Source organism: Oncorhynchus masou, chromosome 30, assembly GCF_036934945.1.
Source record: "Oncorhynchus masou masou isolate Uvic2021 chromosome 30, UVic_Omas_1.1, whole genome shotgun sequence".
Classification (NCBI taxonomy): Eukaryota; Metazoa; Chordata; class Actinopteri; order Salmoniformes; family Salmonidae; genus Oncorhynchus; species Oncorhynchus masou.
The window spans coordinates 21,773,636-21,796,390 of NC_088241.1; the positions used below are offsets into that span (position 1 = coordinate 21,773,636).

A 22,755-nucleotide genomic window follows, 5' to 3' on the forward strand; every position below is an offset into this window, starting at 1 on the left:
GTCATTACGTCGCATGATAGGGAATTTAACATGGAGGACATTGGAGTAACTGTTGAAAAAATTCAGGTATGATTCATTTTGACTGTGTACATTTTTGCCGTTGTTTTTGGTTATACAAAACTTTAAAAAGTACAGACAACTTAAAACGTACTATCTGTAATTTAAAGGGTTCTCTGGATACATTTAATTCGTCCGTCATCCAACTAAACGTGCCAATTCATTCACGGCACTGTGAATGCCCTGTCATGTAAGCTAACATGCTATATCAACTGGCAGGCTAGGCAACTTTAGCCAGTTAACTAAACGTTTGTATTTTGGTGAAGCTACGTTAGCTGACATCTGCCTTGGCTAATAATTAATAATAAGGCATTTAGAATAGGCTCCGTCATATCCAATCTAATTTACCGCGCTAGCTATTTAACTACTTCGCTAGTTCTACATTTGGTTGTTATCTGATTTGTTAACTTGGCTAACTAACCTTAGCTACCGGCCGTTTACTTGTGTTATTTTGTTTGTTGTAGCTTCAAGCGTACCAATACTACACTCACAACATGAATAGCTAACGTTACCTACCGCGGCAACGTACTTGTCCTTTACGGAACAGCACTGAAACAATGTTGTGGATTGAAATATCTTCCAATCCGTTCCTCTCACTTTTTCTATCGGTCATCTCTCACCCATCATTAGGCAAGTAAATTAACAAGCTAGCTAACAACACCTCAAACAGTTAGCTAGTAGTTAACATTTGCTACAGCGTTTTCACATGTTTGGGGTTATGCTTACAACGTCGAATTTGTGTAAATGCTTGTGTTGTCTTATGTCTACACAGGACGAAGTGCCTGTCATGCTGAACTCACGACCCCAGACGGGGCTTTCTTTCTTGGCCCCAGAACCAGAAGATCTTGAAGACCTTTACAGCAGATATAAGGTCTGTACTGGGAACAGCTTCTGTCTATGCTTGACTGTTGAGGTCTATTTATGTCAGCACAACAAGAAAAGCACTTTAGATCATACAGGCCCTTTCTGTGATTTCTTCAATCACAGTAAAGATGTTAACTATTTCAGTGCCTAGAGAAAGTATTCACACCCTTGACTTTTTCCACATTTTGTTGTTACAGCCTGAATTTAAAATGTATTAAATATAGCTTTTTTTTCTTCTCTGGCCTACACCCAATACCCCGTAATGCCAGTGTAATTTAGTAGTAGTTTTTTAAACAAATTAATAAAAAATGAAAAGCTGAAATTTATTGAGCCATGTATTCAACCCCTATGTTATGGCAAGCCTAAATAAGTTTTGAAGTAAAAATGTGCTTAAGTTACATAAGTTGCATGGACTCTCACTGTGCAATAATAGTGTTTATCAGGAATTCTGAATGACAACCTCATCTCTGTACCTCACACACAATTATTGTTAAGGTCCCTCAGTTGAGCAGTGAATTTCAAACACAGATTCAACCACAAAGACCAGGTAGGATTTACAATGCCTTGCACAGAAGGGCACATATTGTAGATAAACAAATACGGACATTGAATACCTCTTCCAGCAAGGTGAAGTTATTAATAACACTTTAGATGGTGCATCAATACACCCAGCCACTACAAAGATACAGGCGTCCTTCCTAATTCAGTTGCCGGAGAGGAAGGAAACCGCTTAGGGATTTCACCACGAGACCAATGGTGACATTAAAACAGAGTTGAAGGCTGTGATAGGAGAAAACTGAGGAAGGATCAACAATGGTGTTATTACTCCACAATACTAGCCTAATATACAGAGTGAAAACGAGAGCATGTACAGAATAAAAATACTCCAAAGCAGCATCCTGTTTGCAACAAGGCATTGAAGTAATACTGCAAAAAATGTGACAAATCAATTACCTTATTCCTGAAAACAAATTTATGTTTGGGGCAAATACAACACAGTACCACTCTGTATTTTCAAGTATAATGATGGCTGCATCATGTTATGAGTATGCTTGTAATCGTGAAGGACTGGGGAGTTTTTCAGGATAAAAAAATACATGGAATGAAGCTAAACACAGGCAAAATCATAGAGGAAACCTGGTTTAATCTATTTTCCACTAGATACTGGGAGATTCATTCACCTTTCAGCAGAACAATAACCTAAAACACAAGGGCAAATCTACACTGGAGTTGCTTACCAAGAAGACAGTGAATGTTCCTGAGTGGCCAAGTTACAGTTTTGACTTAAATATATGGCAAGACCTGAAACGGTTGTCTAGCAATGATTTGACAGAGCTTGAAGAATAAAAAAGAAATAAAAAAAATGGCAAATGTTGCACAATCCAGGTGTGGAAAGCTTTTAGAGACTAACACAGAAAGACTCTAAGCTGTAATCACTGCCAAATGTGCTTCTACAAACTATTAACTCAATGGTGTGGATACTTACAGAAATATAACATTGACATATTTCATTTTCAATATATTTGCAAACATTTTTTATGAACGTTTTCACTTTTATTATTGGGTTATGTGAAGATAGATTGTTGAGAAAAAAACATTTAATTCATTTTGAATTCAGACAAAATTTGGAATAAGTCTAAGGATATGAATACTTTCTGAAAGCACTAATTCAATCAAATGTATTTATAAAGCCCTTGTTATATAGGCAGATGTCACAAAGTGCTATACAGAAACCCAGCCTAAAACCCCAAACAGCAAGCAATGCAGATGTAGAAGTACAGTGGCTCAGAAAAACGCCATAGAAAGGCAGGAACCTAGGAAGAAACCGAGAGGAACCATGCTCTGAGGGGTGGCCAGCCCTCTTCTGGCTGTGCCGGGTGGAGATTGTAACAGTACATGGCCAAGATGTTCAAACGTTCATAGATGACCAGCAGGGTCAAATAATAATCACAGTGGTTGTACAGGGTGCAACATGTCAGCACCTCAGGAGTAAATGTCAATTGGCATTTCATAGCCGATCATTCAGAGTTGGGAGATAGCAGGTGCGGTAGAGGGAGAGAGTTGAAAACAGCACGTCCGGTGAACAGGTCAGGGTTCCATAGGCGGAACAGTTGAAACTGGAGCAGCAGCACGACCAGGTGGACTGGGGACAGCAAGGAGTCCTGAGGCATGGACCTAGGGCTCAAGTCAGAGAAAGAGCGCGCATACATACTCAATTCACACAGGACACTGGATAAGACGGGAGAAATACTGCAGATATACGGACTGACCCTAGCCCCCCGACAAACTATTGCAGCATAAATACTGGAGACTAAGACAAGAGGGGTCGGGAGACACTGGCCCTGTCCGACGATACCCCCGGACAGGGCCAACCAGGAAGGATATAACCCCACCCAGTGCCGAAGCACAGCCCCCACACCACTAGTGGGATATCTTCAAACCACCAACTTACTATCCTGAGACAAGGACGAGTATAGTCCACAAAGATCTCCCTCACGGCACGAACCTCGAGGGGTCGCCAACCCAGACAGGAAGATCACGTCAGTGACTCAAGTGACGCACCGCTCCTAGGGACGGCATGGAAGAGCACCAGTAAGCCAGTGCCTCAGCCCCGTAATAGGGTCTGAAGCAGAGAATTCCAGTGGAGTGAAGGGAATCGGCCAGGCAGAGACGGCAAGGGCGGATTGTCGCTCCAGTGCCTTTCCGTTCACCTTGTATTTAAACAAAGCAGCAGCTTCTCTTCCTGGGGTCCAGCAAAATTAAGGCAGTTTATACAATTTAAAAAAAATGTACAATACATTCAGAGATTTCACAACACACTGTGTGCCTGCAGGCCCCTACTCCACCACTACCACATATCTACAGTACTAAATCCATGTGTATTTTATCGTGTGTGTATGCATGTGCCTGTGCCAATGGTTGTTGCTTCACAGTCCCTGCTGTTCCAAAAGATGTTTTAAAAAAATCTAAGTTTACTGCTTGCGTCAATTACTTGATGTGGAATAGAGTTTCGTGTAGTCATGGCTCTATGTAGTACTGTATGCCTCTCATAGTCTGTTCTGGGTCAGACTACACTAAATCACAGGACCTACTAAAGAGATGAGTCTTCAATAAATACTTAAAGGTTGAGACCGAGTCAGCGTTTCTCACATGGCTAGGCAGACCATTCCATAAAAATTTAGTTCTATAGGAGAAAGCCCTGCCTCCAGCTCTTATTTGCTTAGAAATTCTAGGGACAATAAGGAGGCCTGCATCTTGTGACCATAGCGTACCTGTAGGTATGTACGGTAGGACCAAATCGGAAAGGTAGGTAGGAGCACCCAATGTATTGCTTTGTAGGTTAGCAGTAAAACCTTGAAATCAGCCCTTGCCTTAACAGGAAGCCAGTGTAGAGGCTAGCACTGGAGTAATATGATTTAAAAAAAATTGTTTCACCATGATTCAGCAACAAACATGCATTCTCCATGACACTGTTCCCACCCTCTCCTTTACTATTGTAGAAGCTGCAGCAGGAGCTAGAGTTTCTGGAGGTGCAGGAGGAGTACATCAAAGATGAACAGAAGAACCTGAAGAAGGAGTTCCTCCACGCCCAGGAGGAGGTGAAGAGGATACAGAGTATCCCCCTGGTTATCGGCCAGTTCCTGGAGGCTGTGGACCAAAACACAGCCATCGTGGGCTCCACCACAGGTACAGTATTTTTACTCTTGTCTGACCTGGCATAGATTGTGTTGGTAAGCCTCTGGTTGTTGCCTCCAGAGACTGGAGACTTGAGTCTGAGTCGATATATCGGTCCGATTATTGGCACTTTTCTAGGCACTTTTCTAGTCTATCGGCCCTTCTCTATCGGTTTTGCTGATAGTCCCGCTGCATAGCAATACTGCTGCTATGCCAGCCGCCACTCACTGCCTGAGCCACGAGCACTGCGCAATGCTGATGAATGTCTAACTGGGAAAATCAGCAGCAGCAGCGGCAAGCTTGCTCATCCTCGAACAGAAAGGTGCAGTATTGAGAAACAGATTAATTGGCACGGTGACCAAAATTGCAGATGCGCTTCCCTGAGACGGTTTTCTGGCAGTTTGTGCAGAAATTCTTCAGTTGTGTAAACTCACGGTTTCATCAGCTGTCTGGGTGGCTGGTCTCAGACAATTACGCAGGTGATGAAGCTGGATGTGGAGGTCCTAGGCTGGCATGGTTACACGGAGTCTGCGTTTGTGACGCCGGTTGGACGTACTGACAAATTCTCAAAAATGGCATTCAAGGCGGCTTATTGTAGAGAAATTAACATTAAATTAAATTATCTGGAAACAGCTCTTGTGGACATTCCTCCAGTCAGCATGCCAATTTCCCCCTCCCTCAACTTGAGACAGCTGTATAATCAGCTTCTTGATATTCCACACCAGTCATGTTGGATTATCTTGGCAAAAGATAAATGCTCACTAACAGGGATGTAAACAAATTTGTTCATACTTTTGAGAGAAATAACTTTTTGTGCATATGGAACATTTCTGGGGTCTTTTATTTCAGCTGATGATATGTGGGACCAACAGTGTATTTATCATAGTAGCAGTAAACAGCAGCAAGTGATATGAGAGATGTGAAAGGGAGCGGAGTTACAGCCTCGCTCTATCCAAATGGAGCAGTAGAATCACGTTATAACCCACCCATTTCTTGACAGATAGCTAGAATAGCCAATTGAGTTATTTCAAAATTCGTCCTGAGTTCTTTGGAGAGAATACTTTTCTCCCGATCCCAGAAAATAACAACTTCTAGTTTCGTAAACATCCGTGATCACAAATCATAACGTTTCCTTTGTCTCATTTGCATTAAATATGTTATTTTATTTTCTCAAACTAACAGCAGTGCCTATATGATGTCATTCCATACAGGCGTGACATGCTGGTGTGGTACTTTCATGCGAATGTTGTTGATCAGTTGGCTAATATACTCTAAGTCCAAAATGAAGGGCAAACAAAGTGTCATCTTTAGCGTCAAAGACTCTACTGACCAGCCAAAACAAGCTCAAAAACTCAATGCATGCACACACTCCTATTGAATATGGATTCACCTGTATTGTGAGTGCCTATGACATCTTCATTTACCATTCAAATACAATTACCATTATGTTATTTAGTTTGGTTAAAAACAAAGTCAAATTTATTGGTCGGTTTTAAAATCGATGCATTATTGCATACATGGCTGTCATTGGGAAATTTTATGATATTGTATATCTGCCTAAAATATTGGTATTTGACACCTAAAAAAAATCCCTATTGTTCATTCTCTAATAGCCACACCCATAAGCACCCATATTTTGCACAGTAACACCAATGCCTCATTCTTACTGTAATGCTAAATATGTGGCTCAAATATTCACTAATGACATTTCCCCCTCTTTCCCTGTGCCACCCTCTTTCTCTGCTTCTCTCTGTCCACCCCCTTCTCTGTCTCTGTCCACCCCCTTCTCTGTCTCTGTCACCCCCTTTTCTCATTGACTCAGGCTCAAACTACTATGTGCGTATCCTAAGCACCATCGACAGAGAGCTGCTGAAGCCCAATGCGTCGGTGGCCCTGCACAAGCACAGCAATGCCCTGGTGGATGTGCTCCCCCCAGAGGCTGACAGCAGCATCATGATGCTCACATCAGGTACACATGCACACTATTCTACCCCCTGGTATACATATCCCTTTGTAATATATATTGCACAGTCATGAGTGGAACAAACATGCATTACATGCATAGTCCACTCATTGATACCATGTTCCTGTATCTCTCCATGCAGACCAAAAGCCGGATGTGATGTATGCTGACATCGGAGGGATGGATATCCAGAAGCAGGAAGTGAGGGAAGCAGTGGAGCTTCCACTCACGCACTTTGAGCTTTACAAACAGATTGGCATTGACCCACCCAGGGGGGTTCTGATGTATGGGCCTCCTGGCTGTGGGAAGACCATGCTAGCCAAGGCTGTGGCTCACCACACAACAGGTAGGCCATTCACCATGTTCACCATTATCTATAGGATGCACAGGTGATTAGACAATGTCATTTTTTTTGTTAGCAAAAAAAAATGTCATGTTACCATATCAGTATTTGGTTATTGACCAATGCATTTGATTTGATATCTTGGTCTCTCTCTCTCAGCGGCGTTCATCCGCGTGGTAGGCTCCGAGTTTGTGCAGAAGTACCTGGGCGAGGGCCCCCGCATGGTGCGTGACGTCTTCCGGCTGGCCAAGGAAAACGCACCCGCCATCATCTTCATCGATGAGATCGATGCCATCGCTACCAAGCGTTTTGATGCACAGACTGGAGGTATGAGCCATTGTGTACCTTTTAAAATCAGCTGCACAGAATAGGCTATGGAATGGACTGGTCATTGGCTAATCACTAGCATTGCACATGGCAACCAAATCCAATAAGACAAGCAAAATATAGCAGATTTACAGATTGGCATTCCTGATATCAAATGTCTCTGTGCACTCTGTGATCTTCAGGGTTCTCACAAGGTGCTTAAAGTACTTGAATTTGGTACTCTGAAATTCAAGTACTGGAAAACCTTAAATCTGACATTTTGTCAAGTTGGTACTTGAAAAGTACTTGGAATTAAAATGAGAGTAGAGGGCCTCCCGAGTGTCACAACCGTCTGTGATCGGGAATCCCATAGGGTTGCTCACAATTGGCCCAGCGTTGCCCGGGTTAGGGGAGGGTTTGACGGTGGGGGGGGGTTTACTTGTCTCATCGCGCTCGAGCGACTCTTGGTGGCGGGCCGGGCTCCTGCAGGCTGACCTCCGACGGTGTATCCTCTGACACATTGGTGTGGCTGGCTTCTGGGTTAAGTGGGCTGGTGTTAAGAAGCGCAGTTTGGCGGGTTATGTTTCAGAGGACGCATGACTCAACCTTCGCCTCCTGAGCCTTTTGGGGAGTTGCAGTGATGACACCAGATCGGAATTGGGAAGAAAAGGGGGGTTAAAAAATATATATTTAATTGATAAACACATTTGATCATTATCTGTTCTATCAAATTTTATTTGTCACATACACATGGTTAGCAGATGTTAATGCGAGTGTAGCAAAATGTTTGGGCTTCTAGTTCCAACAATGCAGTAATAACCAACGAGTAATCTAACCTAACAATTTCACAACAACTACCTTATACACACAAGTTTAAAGGGATGAAGAATATGTACATAAAGATATATGAATGAGTGATGGAACGGCATAGGCAAGATGCAGTAGATGGGATCGAGTACAGTATATACATATGAGATGAGTAATGTAGGGTATGTAAGCATTATATTAAGTGCCATTGTTTAAAGTGGCTAGTGATACATTTTTTAAAACATTTTTCCATTATTAAAATGGCTGGAGTTGAGTCAGTATGTTGGCAGCAGCCACTCAATGTTAGTGGTGGCTGTTTAACAGTCTGATGGCCTTGAGATAGAAGCTGTTTTATCAGTCTCTCGGTCCCTGCTTTGATGCACCTGTACTGACCTCGCCTTCTGGATGATAGCGGGATGAACAGGCAGTGGCTCGGGTGGTTGTTGTCCTTGGTGATCTACAATGTGATTTTCTGGATTTTCTTTCCTAATTTTGTCTGTCATAGTTGAAGTGTACGTATGATGAAAATTACAGGCCTCATCTTTTCAAGTGGGAGAACTTGCACAATTGGTGGCTGACTAAATACTTTTTTGCCCCACTGTAGGTATTCCTCTTGTCCAGATGGGTTAGGGCAGTGTGATTGCGATTGCGACGTCTGTGGACCTATTGGGGCGGTAAGCATATTGGAGTGGGTCTAGGGTGTCAGGTAGGGTGGAGGTGATATGGTCCTTGACAAGTCTCTCAAAGCACTTCATGATGATGGAAGTGAGTGATATGGGGCGGTAGTCATTTAGCTCAGTTACCTTAGCTTTCTTGGGAACAGGAACAATGGTGGCCCTCTTGAAGCATGTGGGAACAGCAGACTGGGATAAGGATTGATTGAATATGTCCGTAAACACACCAGCCAGCTGGTCTGCGCAAGCTCCGAGGATGCGGCTGGGGATGCCGTCTGGGCCAGCAGCCTTGCGAGGGTTAACACGTTTAAATGTTTTACTCACGTCGGCTGCAGTGAAGGAGAGTCTGCAGGTATTGTCCTCAAAGCGAGCAAAGAAGTTGTTTTAGTTTGTCTGGGAGCAAGACATCCTGGTCCGTGACTGGGCTGGTTTTCTTTTTGTAATCCGTGATTGACCCTGCCACATACCTCTTGTGTTTTAGCCGTTGAATTGCGACTCTACTTTGTCTCTATACTGATGCTTAGCTTGTTTGATTACCTTGCGGAGGGAATAGCTACACTGTTTGTATTCGGTCATGTTTCTGGTCACCTTGCCCTGGTTAAAAGCAGTGGTTCGCACTTTAAAGTTTCGCGCGAATGCTGCCATCAATCCACGGTTTCTGGTTTTGGAATGTTTTAATAGTTGCTGTAGGTACGACATCGCCAATGCACTTGCTAATCACCTCGCTCACCGAATCAGCGTATTCGTCGATGTTGTTGTTTGACGCAATGCGGAACATATCCCAATCCACGTGATCGAAGCAATCTTGAAGCGTGGAATCAGATTGGTCGGACCAGCGTTGACAGACCTGAGCGCGGTAGCTTCCTGTTTTAGTCTCTGTCTATAGGCTGGGAGCAACAAAATTGAGTCGTCGTCAGCTTTTCCGAAAGGAGGGCGGGGGAGGGCCTTATATGCGTCGCTGAAGTTAGAATAACAATGATCCAGGGTTTTACCAGCCTTTGTAGCACAATCGATATGCTGATACAATTTAGGGAGTCTTGTTTTCAGATTAGCCTTGTTAAAATCCCCAGCTACAATGAATGCAGCTTCATGATATGTGGTTTCCAGTTTACATAGAGTCAAATAAAGTTAGTTCAGGGCCATCGATGTGTTTGCTTGGGGGGGGAATATATGCGGCTGTGATTATAATCGAAGAGAATTCACTTGGTAGATAATGTGGTCGACATTTGATTGTGAGGAATTCTAAGTCAGGTGAACAGAAAGACTTGATTTCCTGTATGTTGTTATGATCACACCACGTCTTGTTAATCATAAGGCATACCCCCCACCCCTCTTCTTACCAGAAAGATGCTTGTTTCTGTCGGCGCAAAGCGTGAAGAAACCAGGTGGCTGTACCGATAGCGTGTCTCGAGTGAGCTATGTTTCTGTGAATCAAAGAACGTTAGTCTTTTATGTCTCTCTGAAATGCTACCCTTGCTCGAATTTCATCAACCTTGTTGTCAAGAAACTGGACATTGACGAGTAGTATGCTCAGGAGCGGTGCGCGATGTGCCTGTCTCCAGAGCCTGACCAGAAGACCGCTTCGTCTGCCCGTTTTACGGCGTTGTTTTGGTTCGCCGGCTGGGATCCGATCCATTCTCCTGGGTGGTGGGCAAAACAGAGGATCCGCTTCGGGAAAGTCGTAATGATGATGAGTTGACATTGCTCTTATATCCAGTAGTTCATCCTGACTGTATGTAATAAAACTAAAGATTACCTGGGGTACCAATGTAAGAAATAACACGTAGAAAACAAAATACTGCATAGTTTCCTAGGAACGCGAAGTGAGGCGGCCATCTCTGTCGGTGCCGGAAGTTGGATATGAAAAATATAATAATGTATTGGTCTTGCAAATTAATTTCCAGACAGACTACAGAGTTGTATTTCCTCACATGTTTCACACTGTGGTTGCCAGGGGAGCTTGCTCATTCTATCCACACTGCCACTCATCCAGTTAGGTACAGAACTGACTGATTAGGCGCCGCCAAACATCACTTCGATGGTTAGAATGCCGGGAAAATGTTGATTCAAGCCGGCCTTTTGTGCATATGGAACATTTCTGGGATCTTTTATTTCAGCTCATGAAACATGGGACCAACACTTTACATGTTGCATTTTATATATTTTTTCAATATATACACCTTTTTTACCACTACATCACTGGACCCAACCAACTGACACCATGTAAGGTGCAGGTGTAAAAATGCGTCAGACTTTGACATTGCGAGCACGGGTAAATCGGCCCTGAAGAGCCACACAAAGGGGAAAGACAAATGGCAGCAGTGCTCCTGCTGTTCTGGTGGCCGTTTACTTATCGTTTTTTTCTGACACAGCCCACCCGACTGACGACCCTAAAGCTGCCAGTCAGAAGCAAGACTCTTTCTCGTAGCTATTAACTAGTAGATTCCCAAAGACCCAATAAAAAAGTAATTAAGCTGGAAGTTGGTAGTAATGCGAATAGGAAATGTGTTCACCAGTATTCATCTCCCAAAACTCTGCTCATCGGTAGTCAAATTACAAAATCATCAGTACTGACTTACGTATCTCGTGAAACAATGTGTTATTGAGTAGAACTTGTAAGGTAGTGATGAATACTAGTTTTCTTTTAGGTTGTGGTGATATACTGCCATCTGGTGGCGACTAGAAACAATTGAGTAGTATGAAATACTACGAATTGATTGTCCTTAAAAATAAACATTAGTGCTTGGAAACATGTTTAAGTCATTGAATTTGACTTGCCACTGTCTGTACGAACCCTGGATCTTGTCATGCCAACACACATTTGAGCGGTTTAAATTGCAGTATTTCAATCAAACAATGTTCAAATCGGCCTCAACTAAGCAGGTGAAACATGTTTCTGTAAAGGCCCCCTAGTTGCTGTGAGTGTTAGCTAGGCTATGGTTTATCCTTGGCCCAGATGGAGACACAAGGACACAACAGACCCATGGTCCGTCAGCTTATCAAGTTGAGCAATGGGGAAATAAATAACCTTCATATTTATGTCTGGCCAAGTGATTTGTTTTGACTACCACCACCATAGAGTTAGATAGGGTTTTTAAGGACAGGGTAGTTGCAGATAACTTCAGGTTAGAGTTGGGAATTGGAATTTACCTTCAAAACAGAACTACCTGTAAAGATGTCGGTAAATGTCATCATTGTTTAAAGCATCCAGGCAAACAGATTCACAGAGATCTACAATAGAGACAAACTTGGTTGTGGCCTTATTATCTTGAGTGGGATTGATTATTAGGACTGAAAACAAGACCAAGCAGTTAATGGTGTGGTTGAACCATGACATTGATTACATTTTTACATTTGATAATCCCTCATTGTATCCCTCATTGTATTCTCTCCTTCCCAAACAGCGGACAGGGAGGTGCAGAGGATTCTGCTGGAGCTTCTCAACCAAATGGACGGCTTTGACCAGACCGTCAACGTCAAGGTGAGCAAAGTGTGAGAGCGCTAATGGCTTTGCCTCTGTGACATACTGTCTCTAGGGCTTATTGTAGGTTGTAGTCTGATTAATGCAGCTAACTTGTATTAACCTTGTGTGTCACATTGAGAATATATAAAAAAAAAAAAGTGGTCACACTTAAGCTAAACCTATACAGTGAGTGATGTACTACTATGGGTCTTAAAGCCTCTGGTTAAGCCTTTGTCATATGACTTCCTGCCTCTGTCTGATCCACCTGTTTGATCTCTTGTCAGGTGATCATGGCCACTAACAGGGCCGACACCCTGGACCCCGCCCTCCTGCGCCCGGGCCGTCTGGACAGAAAGATTGAGTTTCCCCTACCTGACCGCCGGCAGAAACGCCTGGTCTTCTCCACCATCACCAGCAAGATGAACCTCTCTGAGGAGGTGGACCTGGAGGACTGTATCCTTATTATGCCCTACCTACAACAGTCTCTCATGACGTGTGTGTTAATGGGTGCAGGTGTGCATTGTATTAACTTTCTATCAATGTGTCAAGAAAAACCTAGCGGCGTCATGCAATAGTTTCCTTCTCAGATCAAGGCACAGGAGCACAAATCCTTTTCTGTGTCCGGTTCATTGTGTGTGTTAAGTTTTCATTAAATATTTACCTCCTTGAATACAGCTCTGATCTGGAACAAAATTACAATACAATTAAAGGTCAAATGAACCATGACTTTTAGTACTCTACCTGAATGCCTTCTTTGTATAGTCAAATGCACTTTCCCATAACGTCCCTTGGTTGCTAAGTAACCGAAAGAACACTACATTGTTCAGTGTCGTATGAGTTTGTACTTGCGGTTGTCCTTAACCAGTGTGTAGATGTGGCCAGACCAGACAAGATCTCTGGAGCAGACATCAACTCTATCTGCCAGGAGGTGAGTGGGACCCCGTACTGTTGGGAAGAATTCTTCCATGGGGGGTCAACCTACTCCAGAAGACCAAATGTCAAAGAGTAGCAAGTTATTGCGTTCACTAACTCTTGTTCCAAAGATAACTAAATATCCTTTGTTACATCACCTGTTGTCGGTGTGAGAAGTGGAAACGCTCTGATAAATGTGCTTGTAATTCTTTCATTCCTCTCACTCAGGCTGGCATGCTGGCTGTCCGTGAAAATAGGTACATCGTCCTGGCCAAGGACTTTGAGAAGGCCTACAAGACTGTTATCAAGAAGGATGAGCAGGAGCATGAGTTCTACAAGTAGAAAGTAACCCCTCCATAAAAAGAAAAAGGCATTTAGACACACATTTTGTGATTTGTGTGTGTTTGTACTACCTTGTCCATTTGTGGTTTCACAGACTCTAACATTGACCTTGGACTGAATTTTGCGTAATTTACTAAAGGGCCATTGTCAACTCAGGGGCTGTGATTCCAAACTTGAACACACACATAGTGAATGGAGGATATTTTTATGTGCTCTGCAGGTTCCTAAGTATGTTTTACTTGACTGTAGCTAGTATAATGGCATAGAGTTTGTACCTGTAATGTACTCACTGATAAAACAGTACTCTAAAAAATAAGTTTTCCATAAAAATGTAAAAAGTATGCGTAGTCTCTTTATTTTTCACACGGACAGAAATATATTGGTTTAAAGTCTAATGATGTGACAAGACACACAACCTAACATGCCCAGGGTCACCTGCAGTGGTAGCCATACATTTGATAGATAAACTGACTGTTGGTCATAGACCCTCTACTCTCGCTTGGCATTCCGTTCCTTGTCAGTCTAGACAGGCAGGCACCACTGATGCGGGGTCCTCCGTAAGAGGGGACATGGTGGCTTCTCTCCCTCCCTCTTTCTCTCTCTGGGTCTGCCCATGAGTCAAAGCAGTTCAGCCTCAGGTTGAAGTTCAGCCTTACACCACAAGGGGAGAAAGGCTTTCTGTTAGTCAGTCAAGCTCTCTGGAGATAGACATTTACTATCAATGGTAAGACTTTGGTTTAGATAGTAAAAGTATATCAAATGGAATAGTACCCACTTGTGTCCCAATGGGAAACTGTTGGGCAGGTGGTCAGTGACTGGATCAAAGTAGTTGGTGTAGAGGGGCATGGTTGCAGACTCCAGGTCCTGTGACAGCTTGGTGAAGATTGGTCCCAGATCATGGTTTGGTAGCATCCTTTGACCAGGGCAGAGACTGCGCCACATTGCAGATACTACAGCATCCAAGGTGGACTGGGGCTTCCAGGGATGGAATGGAGGAAGGTGAGGTGGAAGCTTGGACATTCTGAAGAAAGCTTTGGACAACCAAATTAAAAAGTCTGTGATCACTAATTGCCATAACTATTTATTTTTCTATAAACATACAGTTTGAGGATCAATCATCACCTTAGTGGCATGTAGTTATTTGTCAGAAATATATTTAGTTTTAGATATGTTATTGATCATGAAAAAGCAATTCATTTTGGTAACCGCGTTATTGCTTTTGTTTAACTGCTACCAGTGGACCAGTAACTTAACCTACGTTTAACAACTACCCAGTCCCATAACTTTGAATACTGAAGTACTGTGGAAAAAAATAATTCCTTACCTTTTAAATACTGATGTTTTGTTGAAATATGGCAAAAAGTCAGTACTTTGGCTTTGACTGCAATTTGTTTACACTTGATTGTCAACAGAGATGAGTGATGCACCATTCTAGAACACATCTATTACAATAGAATACTTTGTCTCCCAGCTTGGGTGTACCATTTGGTAAAAAATCGATACTTACAAGTACAATTATTACATACAAGCACAACTCAGAACGTGTACGAAAGATACAGTAGTAGGTCTAAAACAAGTAATTTGTATAACACCATTTCTGTAATTTATCTTTGCCATGTCTCATCGAGTCAAGCATATCGTGTTTTCCTCGTTCTATGTTCAGTAAGCCATAACACAAAAGGATGGTTATGTCACTGGGTACTCAACGTCACCCCATTCAATTGTATTGCCGGTGCATTCATTCTTGTGAAACCAAACTAGCAAGTTGTGCTGAAATTCAGGACATGCATACAGCACGAAGGGGGTGGACGTGCGCGAAACTAACTCTTAAAGTCTCCGCCGACCATACTATTCATTGCTGCAAGCAACAGCAAACATCTGTGTACATCACTTCCTGTACTAATTCTACATGTGAAGTGTGGCTGAAGAAGCTGCATTTCAACTTCGAAACGCAACCCTGGTGCAACTCGAATTGTGAAAGTGATGTTTAACAATGGGGTTGCCTGGAATAAATTAGTAAAGGAACCATTGCGCTATCCCCGAACAACAGGATTGGATTGGTAAACACAATTTCCTGCATTTAGTTGGTAAGCTGGCCACAGTTTATGTGTATCTAGCTAATAATGCTAACTAGATAACGTAACGTTAGCTGGCTAACAAATCATGTCAGTGTATGAAATAAGTTAGCTAGTCGTTAGCAAGCTAGCAAAGTAGAATGAAATGGAGTTAGCTTTAGTTTGCCGTATTTTACAGCTTGTTTCTCCGTCACAGTTTCTAGTTGGTGCGTAGCTAACGTTGTCTAAAATGTTAAGTATTTATTGTGGCCGCTTTAACAATAGTTGTTTAGGCAAGGCTCGAGCCCAGGTAAGTTAGCTACACCAGAAATGGTGGAGTCTTTGGTTACATCATCATGACTCGTACAAAATCTAAAGTAAGACTTGAATGATTCTAATAATGTAAAAACTGATTAGTTTACTGGACACCATAGTGTGTGTGTGTCTCTGTCTGTAGGCTACATCCTATTGTTGCATCTGTTCATGTCCGTGACCAAGCAAGGAATTCTTATTCCAAGGGAATAGCTGGGTAATTTTATTTAGTTAACCAGGCAAGTTCTTATTTACAATGACGGATTTAGCAAATACGTTATGGTCAGATTTTAAAGAATGTTTTATTTTATTAAACACTTTAAGTTAAGACTAAAACATGTCTGGATTTTAAGTCAACTGAAAACTATACACTTATGTGCATAAGCCATTTGCTACCTCTTAGAAGAATATTTTGTGTAAACATTTTTTTAAAGTATTTTGTCATTACCACCGTGACAAGCAAATTATATTAACGTTTTTTCAAAAGTGTGTGTGTGTGCTTGGTTACTATGTAACGTTATATGAATAGTGACTAGCGGAGCACATGGAGGGAAATTCACATTTTGATGCCGGGAAATTATAGAAAAATAGAGGTAAATATGACTTGAGAACATATTTTTATTGAATGTCATTACCAAGTAGTCTATAATTTAAGCAAATTATGTAGTCTTTTTTATTTTATGTATTTAGGATACATTGTATGCTAGCTATTCAACTGGAGTTAGCATGCTAGAATCCCTGCTATTTATGTAAAAATGTCATTACCACCACATAATGAACTGTGATGTTCAGGAAAGCATGTGGTGGTAATGACAAGGTATTAGTTCATACATTTTTACTAACCTTAAGACCTGAAAAGACATATTACATATGATCATAATTTAAGTTGAAATTGGACACGTTTGCTAAATTAGACCATTATATTTTGTATTGTGTTAGGATGATTGAGGGATGTCTATTTATGTGACTTAATATGGTTATTACTGACTAATTATTTATTCCATGAGATGTCCCCTAAATCAACCAAGGAGAGGACAAGGACATACACTATATATAAATAAAAGTATGTGGACATCCCTTAAAAATAGTGGATTTTGCTATGTCAGCCACACCCGTTGCTGAAAGGTGTATAAAATTGAGCACACAGCTATGCAATCTCCATGGACAAACATTGACAGTAGAATGGCCCTTACTGAAGAGCTCAACAACTTTCAATGTGGCACAGTCAAAGGATGCAACCATTTCCAACAATTCAGTTCATCATATTTATGCCCAGCTATAGCAGCACTGGTCAACTGTAAGTGCTGTTATTGTGAAGTGGAAAGATCAAGGAGCAACAACGGCTCAACCGCAAAGTGGTAGGTCACACAATTTCACAGAATGGGACCGCCGATTGCCGAAGCTTGTAAAAATTGACCTCGATTGTAACAGTCATTACTGGGTTCCATACTGCCCCCGGCAATAAGCAATGTCAGCACAAGAACTGTTTTTGTCGGGAGCTTGATGAAATGGGTTTCTGTGGCAGAGCAGCCCCGCACAATCATAAGATCACCATGCGCAATGCCAAGCGCTGGCTGGAGTGGTGTAAAGCTCGCCGCCATTGGACACTGGAGCAGTGGGAACACGTTCTCTGGAGTGATGAATCATGCTTCACCTTCTGGCATTCCGACAGACGAATCTGGCGGATGCTTGAAACGATACCTGCCCCATGCATAGTGCCAACTTCAAAGTTTGGTGGAGGAGGAATAATGGTCTTGGGCTGTTTTTCATGGATCGGGCTAGACCCCTTAGTTCCAGTGAAGGGAAGTCTTAACGCTCCAGCATTCAATGACGTTCTACACAATTTTGTGCTTCCAACATTGTGGCAACAGTTTGGAGAAGGCCCTTTCCTGTTTCAGCATGACAATACCGCCGTGCACAAAGCGAGGTGCATATAGAAAGGGTTTGTCGAGATTGGTGTGGAAGAACTTGACTGGCCTTCAGAGCCTTGACCTCAACCCAATCAAACACCTTTTGGGATGAATCGGAACAAATGGTCTGTTCTATATCTTCAACCAAATTAAACATGTACAACTGTGACATTTAAAATGTTTAATGGTATTTTTAATGAAATGCCACTTCCACCAGTGTCATTACTATTACAATACATATGAGGCAAAGATGTATTTATTAGAATTGAAATAGATTACTTTTGCCATATGTGAACCTTATATGCTTGTTAAGATAATTCCTAAAATAATGTAAAATATTAAGATTTTGATGTGGTAAATGCATCTGAGTATCATCAAGGCCTATATGGACATTTAGACATGACAATGATAAATACATGTAATCAACTTCTAAATGGTGAAAAACTCATTTTATTTTGAAATGTTATATAAACCCTTAGGCACAATCTATAATTTTCTTTAACTAAAATAGCACATTTTTTGATGTGCTGGTAATGACATTAACCCTCGGGTATTTGTGAAAACCAATAAAAATGTTTATTCTTTAAATGGTATGGTCTCAGCCACTATTAGATCTTGTTTCCAGATAGTGAAAAAAATATTCAGAGATAAAAAGCAGTTGGTTTCATTTAAAAAAACATTTAACATCCAAAAGTGCCCGTATTTACAAAATCAACCAGCTATGATGGAAGACTTGTATACTCAAGGTTTAGGAGTGTCCTGTGTACAGTTATAGATTAATCTAGCAGCCCCTCTGCAAACAGGATTAGGAGGGTGTGAATGCAACTTAAACAACAGTGGTTTGTGTAATCAAGCCTTTTTGCGTTCTATATTTGCCCAGCCATGGCCGTTCGCCATCTGTTGAAGGTGTACACCTGTTCTGTAATCCGTTTGCTTTGGGCAGCATCATTTGAGCTGGGCAAACCTTCCTCCCTACCCTCCTCTCAGTTTTTAAATAGTTACCAGAGTGAGGAAAAATAGCCACAAAGACCTCGTCACAAGAGCTGGCAGGTTGACTGAGTGGATTCTGGCTCTAACATTAGACCACGGTGTTTATGGGATAAGAGCCTGACCTTACCAACGCAGACGTCTGCTGAACAGCTAGATTCTATTTTCTGTCACAGGGTTTCCAAACTTGGTCCTGCCTCCCCTGCCCTAGCACTACACAGCTGATTTCAAATAACCAACGCATCACTCATTGATTATTTGAATCAGCTGTGTAGTGCTAGGGCAAAACACAAAACGTGCACCTATGGGGGACTCCAAGACAGAGTTTTTGAAATCCTGTTCTGGTGCGGTCAGTTCGCTTGAATGTTTGCTACGTCGCATAACTGTTTGTAGTGAAGGACACGTTTCCCCAAAACGTTCTTAAACAGACATTGAGGTACGTTTGCTCCTGTTCTGGATGGTGTGACTTGAAGCAATAAGTTGTGTATTTAAAGGGCAGTGGCCATGCTGCCCTTTTCCTGAACCCACAACCCAACCCCTCTCTGTTTTTCAACTGGTTGTTCAGTACAGCACCGTTTGACCAATTTAATGTTCCGGAACGTAAAAACCATACTGAGCTCTGGTCTGTACAGACATGCATGCAATGTGATACTTGGAGGTGTCTCTCCATTTGTGGATGAGACTGCAATGACATGCTTCACCCATTTGGGCTTTGATGCCTACAGTTTGATGCTAAACATGCAAAAACAGGATTTTAACAACATACAGCTGCTTGTTTATTCAAGCAGCCAACCAGTGTGATCATTAAATTCATTTCAACAGGTATAGAACACCTTTTTTTAAAGGGACCCTTCAGTATTTTGGCAACAAAGCCCTTCATCTACTTCCCCTATACCATTTTTATGTCTCTGCATCCAGTATTTATTTTTTTACCTTTTATTTAACTCAGCAAGTCAGTTAAGAATAAATTCTTATTTTCAATGATGGCCTAGGAACAGTGGGTTAGCTGTTTCGTCTACTCTTTCCCCTCACATGGTTTCTGTTAGCTTTGTTCAGACCAGTAACTTCATCAGACAGGCTTGACAGGTATAGTGTTTGTGGCAGTTTGCTTGGTAATGGAACGCTGGCGGCAGGTGATATGTTGGTACGGTTCTGCAGGGGCAGAATGACAGATTTGTACCTTGTCAGCTCGGGGATTTGAACTTGCAACCTTTCGGTTACTAGTCCAACGCTCTAACCACTAGGCTACCCTGCCACCCAGTATGAAGGAAGTTGGAGGTAGTTTTGTGAGCTAATGCTAACTAGCGAAAGCGCAATGACAGTCTATGGTATCTTCTAGTATGCTAGCAGTTACCATAGACTTCCAGTCATTGCACGAACCGTAGTTAGCAATTGTGCTAATGCTAGTTAGCAATTGTGCTAATGCTAGTTAGCAACTTTCCAACTGAACACAGAGCCATAGAAATGGTATCCATTAAGGTCTGAAGTGTATTTGCCCATTAGCCAAGTAAGGAGTAGGCTATTGGCTGCCTGTCAGATATGATCACTTGCATGCAGAAATGAAATATTCTGTCTTTTATGTGAACATAATGAAAGAACCACACATGTTTATGTTGTGTGGTTTTCAGTATAAACTATCACCTGCGCAATGGAACAACCACAGAGCAGGTTCAACTTGCACGACTACTCAGTTCACTTGCCCCAGGTGATAAGGCAACCTGTTAAATCAGTTCCTGTTGATACTTGTGGCTGTTTCATTAGTGTTAGCCTTCCTATTTGTTGGATCCATTGCTGACCCTGTTCCCTTTCTGTCCAACCAGGGCAAGACGTTACATTTTGCCCCAACACAATCTAACAATGATGTTGAATCTGTCCCAGGCTGCCATCTATTTGTTTTCTGCCCAGAACTCTGGAATGATGGTAGCGGTGGAAAGGCAACACATTCGCCGTTCATGTGTCTGTGTGACTCAGTGGTGTTTTTGTTATGTTTACGTGGTTATCCTTAGTTTTTTCTGGTTGGTCCCTATGGTTGTCATTGCTTAGCTACTGAGCCATGCAGCTTGTCATCACGGTTGCAATGAGGGCTGTCCCAGAGGTGTGTGGTGTGCTCGAGCCACAAATGAACTCTGCACTATGGAAACTACTCAAACTAGTAACTACCCAAGCAGCAGCAAACGGTGAAGGAGAACCAGAAGAAGCGATAGAGATTTTTTTCTTCTCTAGCAGTGAGCCTGTCCCAGTGGACTCAGACCTGAGGGAGCAGCTAAAGAGACATGTACCAGCTGCACTGACAATGAATGGCCAGTGTGTTGCCGTGGGTTGCTATGACAAGGGCGCTAGCCCTCATTAATATGCTGACACTTTTTCACACTGTGTATGCTAATGTTTTAATTGCCTGGACCTGTTTAGTTGGAAGAGCTAGCTACTGTAACTTTGGATTGTTATTTTTTTAGAATATAGGCTTGGCCTTTGTATAAATTAAGTGGTTATTCAAGTGTAAACAGTTATCCCTCGTCTTGGCAGTCAAGTAAAGATAATGCTGTTGTCACGAAGCACATTTTCTGGTGCAGATTGATGCTCAGGGCAGTGCAAACTAAGCTGTCTGGCTCAAGCCTCTTTTCTTATGTTGATACCACAGACTCTGGGAAGGAGCCTAAGTTTTCTCATGTCCTAGGCTAGCCTATATCACAATGGTCATATCACATCCTCAGGAGTAAGGAACCATCCTCAAGGATTTCAGTTGATCAGTTTAGTAATTGAATACGGATAGCTTGTTGTGTCGTCACCTTACACCTGAGGGTGGTAGTGAGCCGACGGGGGAGAGCTGTTTCGTCTACTCTTTCCCCTCACATGGTTTCTGTTAGCTTTGTTCAGACCAGTAACTTCATCAGACAGGCTTGACAGGTATAGTCTTTGTGGCAGTTTGCTTGGTAATGGAACGCTGGCGGCAGGTGATATGTTGGTACGGTTCTTTTGACAATCTGAGGTGAAACGTTGCAGAAGTCTACATGACTCTCAGTGGAGCCCATCTTCAGTGCCGAGAACTGAATAATTCTGAATAGAGTGCAAGGATTTGATGGCTCTTTCTGCCCAAGTTCCAAAGCTATATTGGAGCAGATTTGCAGACTACAGAGAACACAAGGTTAAAGCTGGAGAGCACAATCTTGCACAGCTGATGTATGGATGTATCGATAGATGGATGGCTATAGTACGCATTCCCCTAATCAGTCGAAAATGGCATATACCCTCACCCTTCTCTTTGTGTCTGGCTTTGATTCACAGGCGGCAGACTAACGCAAGGCCTATCAACTGTTTCTACCCCATCCTCTTTCTCCCACTCTTACACCCCCGCTGCTGCTCTGCAGCTCTCCTTTGGGACAGATGCACACCAGATGTTTTCAAGTACTTGGCTACATATTTCCACTTTCCTCCACTCTCTTTTCCTCTCCTAATGCTCTGCCTTGTCTTTTGTTTTTTGCTGGGGTGGCGGGGCGGGGTGGCACGTCGTCCTATATTTCCCAGCAGTCTGTTGAGCTGGCTGACTGCTCCCCTCCCCGAGCTGGCTGACTGCTCCCCTCCCCGGGACTGCCTGTCTCTCAGTGGGTCCCCTGTGCCTGACCGGCTGGCTGCCTGGCTATGGGCCACGCATGCGTGGGATCCTGAATAACCAGCCACACTGACAGATTTCTATATACATTTCGCATACTTTTCGCTCTCCCTTTGCCCCACTTTCCCACCTCCCCATTTCTCTCTCTTCCCTCGGCCCCCTCGCTGACTACTATTCTCGCATCTATTCCAGGTTGTGCGAGTATGCATGTGTACATACAGTATACATGTCATATTTATGGCTCCAGGCAGAAAAGGATTGTCCCATATCTGACCTGTAATCTTTCATAGCTGCAATCACTCAGCCTAAAGCGTGTGCTGCACAGTCTGAAGAGGGGCGATGTGAGGAGGTGAAAGAATACCGGAGGGAAGATGTTTGTTTTGGCTGACTCGGGCCTGCATGAGCTTGTCATGCCAGTTCTACCTCTTTGACTTTCAAATGTCGAGACTCGAGAGGGAATGTAGCCTGGATTGAACGCT

The 22,755-nt window shown here is 42.6% G+C and overlaps 1 protein-coding gene and 1 long non-coding RNA gene across 2 annotated transcripts in view; one reads left to right on the top strand and one right to left on the bottom strand.

The window, feature by feature from the left end:
- On the top strand, positions 1-13,747 carry LOC135522339 (26S proteasome regulatory subunit 6B-like). The gene is made up of 10 exons (XM_064948491.1): positions 1-66; positions 830-928; positions 4,422-4,608; positions 6,419-6,565; positions 6,702-6,905; positions 7,062-7,229; positions 12,094-12,170; positions 12,437-12,605; positions 13,025-13,080; positions 13,293-13,747. The coding sequence occupies exons 1-10, from the start codon at positions 31-33 to the stop codon at positions 13,404-13,406; spliced, it is 1,257 nt and encodes a 418-aa protein (XP_064804563.1). The 5' UTR covers positions 1-30; the 3' UTR covers positions 13,407-13,747.
- The window catches only part of LOC135522341 (uncharacterized), an 18,154-nt gene continuing 9,137 nt past the window's right edge, over positions 13,739-22,755 (bottom strand). Inside the window, exons 2-3 of the long non-coding RNA XR_010452675.1 lie at positions 14,182-14,437; positions 13,739-14,057 (exon numbers count right to left, since the gene is read on the bottom strand). This is a non-coding gene — a long non-coding RNA (uncharacterized LOC135522341). The remainder of the gene's footprint in view (positions 14,058-14,181; positions 14,438-22,755) is intronic.

Coding starts and splice junctions, on each gene's coding strand:
- LOC135522339 (XM_064948491.1), top strand. CDS start 31: ATGGAGGACATTGGAGTAACTGTTGAAAAAATTCAG. Junction 6,566..6,701: donor CATCATGATGCTCACATCAG/GTACACATGCAC, acceptor CTCTCCATGCAG/ACCAAAAGCCGGATGTGATG. Junction 7,230..12,093: donor TTTTGATGCACAGACTGGAG/GTATGAGCCATT, acceptor CTTCCCAAACAG/CGGACAGGGAGGTGCAGAGG.